The 8,807-nt window shown below is 52.6% G+C and overlaps 1 protein-coding gene across 1 annotated transcript in view; it reads left to right on the forward strand.

Annotated features, from left to right (window-relative positions):
- Nucleotides 1–119: 119 nt before the first annotated feature.
- LOC103774904 (nuclear receptor corepressor 2-like) overlaps nucleotides 120–8,807 on the forward strand; it is a gene marked incomplete at both ends in the record, with an annotated part of 19,736 nt that continues 11,048 nt past the window's right edge. The window contains 1 exon segment of the mRNA XM_008942339.1: nucleotides 120–172. Within this exon segment, the coding sequence (XP_008940587.1) occupies nucleotides 120–172 (53 nt within the window).

Raw genomic sequence — 8,807 nt, forward strand, 5'->3', positions numbered from 1 at the left:
GGGCTGGCACAGCTCTGGGAGCTGGGATCCTGCAGCCAGGCGCCGGCGCTTCCGAGGGGCTTCAGTCTCGAAATGTCAGGCTGCACTGTTCATGCCTTCATTTTTCTTATTTATTTCAGCCGTTATACAACCAGCCTTCAGACACCAGGCAGTACCATGAGAACATTAAAATGTAAGTACGTGGCAGTAAAGGCTGTTTTAAATGTCAGGCTGGGCATTAGGCTGGAGCGGGAGGGATGTAGCTCGCTCCCAGACCCCAGCTGGAGCTGCCGAGGGATCCCAGGCGTCCTTTGGGAGCTGGTGTTGGGCTGCTCCGGCTGCCCGAGGCACAGATCAGCTCTAGGAGCAGCTCCAGGAGCCCAGCAGTTGAGAGCCGTAGCTTCAGACGGATGCTGAAGGTGCTGTTTGATTTTCTCAGGGGGGTGGGTGCAGTTCCTGGCTGGTCTCCGGGTGTTTTCCCAGAGAGCACTCCCCTTGGGTGCTTTCCTCTGGGTTTCATGGGTACTGAAGTATGAAATCTGCTGGCAGCGTGTGTGTGTGTTTGCATGCGAGAAAGATGAGGTAAAATGAAAAGTTGCAATTACAATTAGATTTTCGTGAAGCACCTCTTGAATGTCTAATAACAACTGGTTATTTCAAAGATACTTACCGAGACTCAGCAATCATCTAATTTGACTTATCACCTCAATACACGATTTAATCATCAGCCTGCGTTTAATAACCACAGTGACTTCCTGAACAGAGAAGAAATAGAGAGCGTGAACAGCAAGAATGGTGATTATTGTTGGAAATTTAAATAGTCGAGCCAGATCTGAAACTTTTATCTGCCTTGAATGAGCCGATGATTGCTCTGAGCTGCCTGCAGCGTGTCTATTTTGGTACGGGCTCGGTCAGCTGGCAATAATCATCTTTAATAATCTATTAACGAAAGTTAATCATCTTTTGCTTTTCAATGTTACATTAATTGATGCCAGAGGGTTTCTAGGGCAAGAGTTAAAGTACCTCTGCTGTTCTGCTCTGCTGCAGGGAGTGTGGTGGACACTGGTGGTGTTTAGGTGCTGTCTAGCCCCAAGGGCTGTGAGGAGGAGGAGGAGGGTTTGGTGCGGTGACCCCATTGCTCGGTTCCTGCTCCACCCAAGGCTTCCTGTGTCATCCCAGCACTGCGCTCGCTCTGCAAGATTCAAACCTGGGTCTCCCCAAGCCCTTCGGCTCCTGCAGGGCTCAGAGGGTCCCTGGGCAGGTTGCTGCCAGCGCTGGGTGCTGGCACCCTAAACGCGAGGGTCGTGTTCAGGCACCCGGCGTTGGCCTGGGTGCTGTGAATAAACCCGGGGTGGTGTTGTGCCAGGCAGCTCTGGGGCAGAGGAGCATCATCTCCTGAGGTGGGTGGGGAGGGCAAGCAGACAGAGAATGCAGTGGGAGACGGTGGTTATCCTGCAGCTGAGAAATCCCCATGGCTTTTTGCTTCCACATGTTTCCTTTGTGCCTTGTGTGGGCAACGCGTTTAGCCCTGGTCGATGGAGCTTGGCAGAGATTGCCACATGTGAAGACCCCTCAGGATTTTGGCACATGTGTGCTTTTGGCCTGGGTCTTGTGGCATTTCAGCCCTTGGGCCATTGTCCCTAGAGCACCTGCCACTTGGGTGTGCTTTTTAGCTGCAAAGATGTAAAAAAGCAAATAAAACAAGAGCCACCCCTCTACCTCGCTAATTCATCACAGACTAATGAATTAATTAGGTGACAGCCATGCTCCTGGGAGAGGTGACGATGTCTGGCAGAGGGTCTGAGCTCCCTGCGGGCTTGCAGCCCCCCGCTTTTGCAGGTCTGTTTTGGTGGCAGTTCAGGGGTTTTACAACTGATAAACCATCTTGTATGGCATCAAGGGCTGGCCCAAGGACGTGCTCTTTGCGTTGCTGATTGTCACTCACCCCTGGCACTGGTGGCATGTGGCAGTCACTGTCTCTTGGGGTCCACCGACTCCCCTTCTTCTCTTGAAGGGCCATCACGAGCAGGGTGCTGAAGGTGGCAATTTCAAGCTGGTCACTAGTTTTGTCCTTGAAAGCAGGAGTTAAAAGCAGATACAGATTCTTCACCCCCTCTCCATTGCCGTGCCAATATTTGTGGCTTTGTGATCACGTTTTCCTGTGATCTAAACGATTTCCTGTCCTTGCTCACTGCCTGAACGATGGGTGCAAGCAAGAGGGAACTGACTGCTCGGTCAGGAGTGAGACCAGCAACGAGACACGAACCCCACCAGGCCAGCTTCTCCTGCCATCAGAGCAGGAGCTTCTCCCCAACCCTTCCCTCGCAGGCATCCTTAGGCTTGTCCCAGCCCTCCCGTGTGGAGGTGGCCGTGGTGGTGGCAGACCAAGGAGAGGCTGGAGCAGGCAGGCTTGGGGTTAATGCTCACTGTGATTAACGCTGCGAAAATATGGGAAGCAAACCACATGTTTTAATGAAAAGCCTCCGTCTCCTCCTTGCAGAAGCCTCACAATTAGCTGCCTTCAGCTGGTTATTGATGCCAGCCGAGCGCATTTATGGATCTAGGTCAGCAAAAGGCCCTCGAGCAATCTGGGCTCCAGATGTTTGCTGCTTTTGACCGTGGGCCTGCCTCGGAGGTCCTGGGGTCTGAACTGCGCTTTGCTACTTGTTGATGAACGTGCTGAGAAATTGGTGTGTCCTGTTCTCCCATCTCTTGTGTCCCTGCTGCATGTTAAAGGAAATTTGGAGGCTTGGGAGGCAGATACAAAGTCAAGATTTCAGTGATTCTTCCAAGCAAATAATTCAGGATCATTTGACCAAGAGGAAAAGGCATTAAACTTCTCTCTTTTGACCAACCCATGCTTGGACGTTCGAATCCTACCTACAACTTCTCTGCTGGCTGCCCTTGAAGATATTTTTTGTTCTTTCCTCATTCTTAATATGTCTGTGCCTTTCTGCTCTAGAAGAGCAGCTTCTGCTCCATAGCCTGGAGGTGGCTGTTTTGGTAGGAGATGGAGTGAGTCCTCAGGGTGCTGGGAGACATCAGCCAGATGCATTAGACCACCAGAAGGACAACTGCCAGGACACCACAGGTTATGTTTTACCATGGTGTAATTGGATGCAGATTCTTCTGAACAACTTCACCCGACGTGGATTTAACAAGGATGAAAAAACCTTTTGGCAGGTTCCTGGAAAATCATCCAGGTTGTGATTCTGTCCACAAACTTCACTGCACGCTGGCTCCGTCGGGCTCAGCAGAAACTGCTCCCACATGAAGGTGGTTGGGAGCCTCATACCTGGGCACGGGAGGATGGCCAGGCCATCACTGTTCACAAATACCTTTTTTGCTTTTTCTTAAATATTTCTTAGGGTGTTGAATGTTTTTCTCAGTTGTGCAGATATTCAAAGGAGAAAAAAAAAAATCTGTCAGCGGGGAGGCATTTGAATATCACAAAGCCAGGATTCCTCGAGTTCTCTGCAGTGATACTCTTTGCCTTGTGACAGAACTTAAATTCTTCCTGCTTGTTTGCTTTGCTTTTCAGCTGGGATGAGTCACTTATGCTAACAGAGCTGGCTGGGGAGTTACGGGGAGGATTTCGACTCGCACTAAAACGTTACCGGTCTCTTATTTTCATGGAGGTTTATGGCCTGTCTCCTATTCAGTACAGTTAAAATTAATTTCATGCCCCAGTTCATTCCAGTGTTTGTGGCTTCAAAAGCTTTTAAGTCCTATTTAGCTGCCTGGCTGTGCTCTGTTACCCGCCTGCCTGGGTCCCTTTGGTTCACCTGCGAGCGCAGGCTCCGAGCAAACACGGTTAATTTTGTATGCTGCATCTGCCACCCGAGCTGAGGCACCAGAGCCTTGACCTACCTTTGATGGGCCTGGGTCCTTTGTTTGAAATACCTGCTGTGTGGAGGGCAGGGCTCTGCCACCCTCTTGGTGAGAAAGAGGAGAATGAGAGAGCATTCAGTGCCCTCATTCTCGTAGGGTTGGGGTGACCCCTGTAGCTAGCTTAGCCCTTGCTGGTCTCCCAGGTGTGAATTTTGTGGCTCTGCAGTGGACTGAGAGGTTCCCTCAAGTTGTGGTACAGCCCTGAACACAACTGGAAGCCACTTGAGTGATTCTGCATCAGTTGAGGAGGTTGCAAAGACCCCCTTTTATTTTTTTTTTTGACATTTTGTTGATATACAGCAACAAATGCAGAGGACACTTGTGCACCAGTTAAGCACCAGTGCATCTGCTCTGGGTCTCTGATTTCAGTGTTTTGCCAGCTGGATGTACAGGGATGGGAGCTGCTTTTCCTCCCCTGCCGTGGTAGTGATTTTGTGTATTCTCCAGACTTCTGGCACCGAAGATATTAACCTTCTTTCCTCTCAGTGTTTGAAAAATGACAAGATGCTGTTCACAGGAGCAGGATCAATTACCTGCTGTCTACCTGGAGAGATATTCTCCGAGGGGGCCTTCGTCTCTACGGCAGGAGACTCCTGCTCGGTGAGCCATGAAAAGCAGCCTGGGAGGACTCTCCTCCCCTCTCTCCTGAAGCAGTCATCTTGAAATCATAGTCTGTGGGGTTTGTGTTTGAAAGCAAAATGTGAGCTTCTGAGCCTTGAAAAAGCACACAGACCACAGGGAAGCTGAAAGCCTGGGGTGAGTACGTGCAAGGTGCTGTTCACAGCGTTTGCTTTAAACCTTCCCTTCAAGAGCTCCTCCTTGCTTTTATGCTGAAATGGAGAAATGTCGGGGTGAAACCAGGCTGCATCCCCTTGAGATGCTTGGGGAAGTGCCAGAGAACCAGGGACTGAGTGTACAGCTACATCAAGAGCTCGCTGTGATTCTGCTTTTCCTGCGTGCCCAGGTCCAGCAGCAGCAGAGCTGGGTGGGTGTTAACAGTTGCACATCTGACTTGCTGTCTGCAGCTAATGGCTTTTCGGGGTGGGGGGAAAGTTTGCCTCTGCAGAATCAAAATCTGAAGGCAGGATTTTCAGAGAGGTTGAGGAGCTTCTGAATATCTTTTTCTTTAAGTGCTGCCCCTTTCCCCCTCCTTCTCCCAAAAGAGCAGAGTACCATTCTTCTGAAAATCTAACAACTACAGCTTTCCAAATCACTTGTCACTTTGGAAAATTTAAGTCATCTTTTCATTATTGCCTGTTTAGGGGCTTTAGTGGCACTAGATTGCTTTTAAATTCATAGTCAAAGCCTGACATGTAACACAAATGCTTTTCCAAACCCTGTCATTACTAATGCATTCTCTTTCAGGTCTATTTATTAGTGCTCGTAGATATTTTCCTCCTTAGAAATTCACCTAGCAGCTCCCCCACTCACCCCATTCAAGGTTTCTCATCTCTTTATTCTCTGTTGGCATGCACTAGGGCAGGAGTATTATCTTGTGAGGAATTACTAAATGATGGAGACACATTGCAACCTTCTGCTGCTTTCCCTTGCAAGTGGAAAGACAAGTACTGGTTTTAGGTGGACTGTCTTGTGACACTCAGACTTGCAGTGTCAGCTTGGGCTTCAGGAGAAAGTAGAGGTGTAGGACAAGTGGCTGACCCATGCCTAGAGGTGCCTCTGCACTTGGGCTTGTCTCATTTTGGTCCTAAGCTCATAGATGCTAAAGGAATTTCCCCTCTGATGTGAAGAACTGTAGTTGTAGATGTAACTGCTGCCCAAGGGAGTCACTTGAGCATCTCGGCAGGAATATCGTCACAAGGAGATGGCACTGTGGGGACCTGGACATGCTGTGCTTGGGGGTCTGGCCAGAGCAGGCTCTGATAACAAGTTGCCCCTGTTTGGAAAGGCTTCTCCTCCTAGGAGCACAAGCACCTTACTGGCCTCAGCCTGTGAATTAACAGCGCAAGGTTTTTAATGAGTTACAGTGATAACTTTGGACCTTCAAAGCTGAATGTGGTTTGGACCTGCAGAGGACACGGTCTGAAAAGCTGGGGACCTCTGGGTGGCTGCTTCCTCTTGAGTGCTGTGGGTGGGCACAGACACAGCCTGCCTGACTGCACACCCAGGTAGCAACCCCTGGCACCCCGTTCAGAGGCACTAATGGTGCTGGGGGCTTTAGTCCATCCTGCTGCTCAGGGGCTCTGGGGTGAATTAACTGAAGACCTGCTTTGCTTTTCCTCCCCAGAAGGTGTTTCTGAGCATTGCAGGGACCATTGCTCGAGCAGCTGGCTGGCCAGGAGCGTGCCCCGCCTTGGGGTCAGCAGGTTGCAGTGCGTGACCCCCTGGAGCTGTGAGCTCCAGCCGCTTCAGAGCAAGGAGATGAAAGAGCGTGGTGACCCGTGACAGGGTGACCTGCTCCCTGCCCTCTCCACAGGGTGTCCTGCAGCTCCAGGGGCAGGGAGTCGGTGACCAGGATCCGGAGCTGCAGCTGCCGGGGTGAGGGGGGCACAGCCATTTCTGTAGGCTCTCTGTTGCCTCTTGGTGGTCCCACCTTGGGGTGCTCTTGCCGAGCTCCTTGGGCCCCGTGCCGTGGCTGGAGCGTTGCTTGGCTCCCCTTCCCAGGAGGCTGCTCCATTTCCAACCCTCTCCCACAGGACCGACCTCGCTGCCCGGTGGCTCTGCCAGCTGCTCGCTGCCTCCTTCCCCTGGCTCCGTGCAGGCTCCTTTGTTTGCACTGGCTGGTTGATGAAAGACGTTCCTGGGTAATTAAACACCCCTGACGGGTTCGGAGCAAACAGCAAACTTCCTTTCATCTCCTCTTGCACCGGCGGAAGGTCTCTGCGGGCGGGCTGGCCCAGGTGTGCTGCCGTGCAGGGGCTCTTTGTACCCTTGGGAGCCTTATCTCCGGGCTTTGGTGGTGTCCACACGTGTGTACACACCAGCACTGGCACCAGCACCGGCACGCATGCGTGCGCACGCGTCGCAGCCTCCGGAGGGATCGTAGCCAAGTCATTCCCGTGGACCTGAGCCAAGTAACTCAAAAGTCAGAGTTAAGGGTTCTCTCCTTGACTGGCTCCATTGTGAAAGGCAGAAAGCAACCACCACCTCGTGCCAAGCCGGGTGAGGTGGAAGCAGCTGCTCCCCTGGGGCTCCTGCGTGTCGCTTGGAGCGGGAGCCGCGTTCCTCTCGCTGGGTTGGAGGCCGCGCTCAGGTGAGGGGCTCACCAGCTAGGTCAGTGGGGCTGTGAGATGAGGGTGAGGCATGCAAACATGAAAATCTCCTTCACACCCAAAATTGTGGATTGTGTTTGAATCCTGCTTCCTGTGCCGGTGGCAGGTGACAGTGGAACATCAGGGTTTGAGTTTGATTTGCATTGTTTGATCTGTTTCCTCCTCCCGCCTGCCAGGGCTTGTGGGGAAGTGCAGGACACTTGTGGGGCTGCCCCAGGCTCCCCACCCAGGTTGTGCCCCATTTCAGGTTGGTGTTTGGTACTGGGGCTCTTGCTGCATTCATCCAGTTGATACCTGGCCCCTAAAGAGGGGGACCTGCTGCTCCTGAGAGCCTCTGCCACCCCAAACTACAAACAGATGAGCCTCTGAGGTGGTGAAAACCTTGAGTCACCCACAGCCTCGGCAGCAGCCTTGGCTTACCTTCACCCCGTGGGCATGATGGAAGGAGATCATCACCAAGTTAGTTCACCAGCAACGAGGACAGAAATACTTGAGGCTTTGTAGAGCAGTGGAGAGGAGCAGAATCTCTGGGCTCCCAGTGTGAGGCTGCACCTCCCAGAGCGTGGCCGAGAGCCCCCATTTTGGGGACTGTCCGGAGGTGTGACAATGTTCATGGGGTCTGCAGAAGCTCACAAGGTCTGTGTTCCTCTGGAGAAGGCTGTGGTGGTTGCATGACCTCTGCTGGGTGCTCTACCTGCTCCCTGCAAAGGAGCAGAGAAGGTGCTGGAAGAGCTCCTCTGGTGACCAAGGGGCAGGAACAGCTTTTCTTACAGAGAAGGTGACTGAACATGGTGTCCTCACCTTGGAGAAGAGCTGCCTTCAGCGGGAAGGGGCTGCCCTGCAGAGGGCAAGTGGGAAATACCTTTTGACCAGGTTGTTGCTGGGGACCCATGCTGGGGGGTGCTGCTTGAAGCCGAGAGCCCACCAGAAGGTCTATTGCCCATAGGTACCCCAGGGAGCTGCAGAGCCCCAGCCATGGTGAGGACAGAGATGCAAATGAGCTCCAGCAGCAATTAGCTGAATCGTTGGCCCCAAGGCTGGGGCTGTGCCGTTTGGCACCCCTGAACCCCAGCTCACCAGAGGCTGGGCGGGCTCCATGCCTTGCTGGGTCCATCCCAGCCTGCCTGTGGCCACAGCAAGGCGCAGGACAGGGCAGGGAACCCACCTGGCCCCGGGACCCGGCGTGGGGTGTGACGTGCCAGCCCAGCAATACTTCAAACTGTCCACGAGAGTCACTGTTGCTTTATCTAAGGAGCCTCCGTTCCTTCTGCGTGGTGAGTTCTCCACCCCCAGCGCTTTTCCTTCAGCCCAGCAGACCCCAGGCAGGGAGCTGCGAGGAGGAGGAGGATGAAGGCGGGTCGGTGGGGCGCAGGAGTGACCTTTCCCGTGTGCTGGTTCTTGGTGGGGCAGTGGTTCCCCCCAGCAGCCAGCCCCTGCCCTCCTGCCCCGAGTTAACCTCACTCCAAACGGTTTCCAAGTAACAGGAGTACATGTAGTGAGGGAAGCTGTGAAGCCTATCTGTATTTACCCAGATTGTGTTAACCTTTGAAAGGCTGACCTTATGCAAAAGGGGAAAAAAAAAAAAAACAGCTCAAGTGGCAAAAACATTTAGGGCATGAGGGGATTTTGTTGTTGTTTTTAATCCTTTCACTCTTTGATTGCTTCAGCCTTGGTGGTGGTAAACAGAGCCCAGCTTTCAAGGCATTC

The sequence above is a fragment of the Merops nubicus genome, unplaced genomic scaffold (assembly GCF_000691845.1).
Source record: "Merops nubicus isolate BGI_N331 unplaced genomic scaffold, ASM69184v1 scaffold25396, whole genome shotgun sequence".
In the NCBI taxonomy this organism is placed as follows: Eukaryota; Metazoa; Chordata; class Aves; order Coraciiformes; family Meropidae; genus Merops; species Merops nubicus.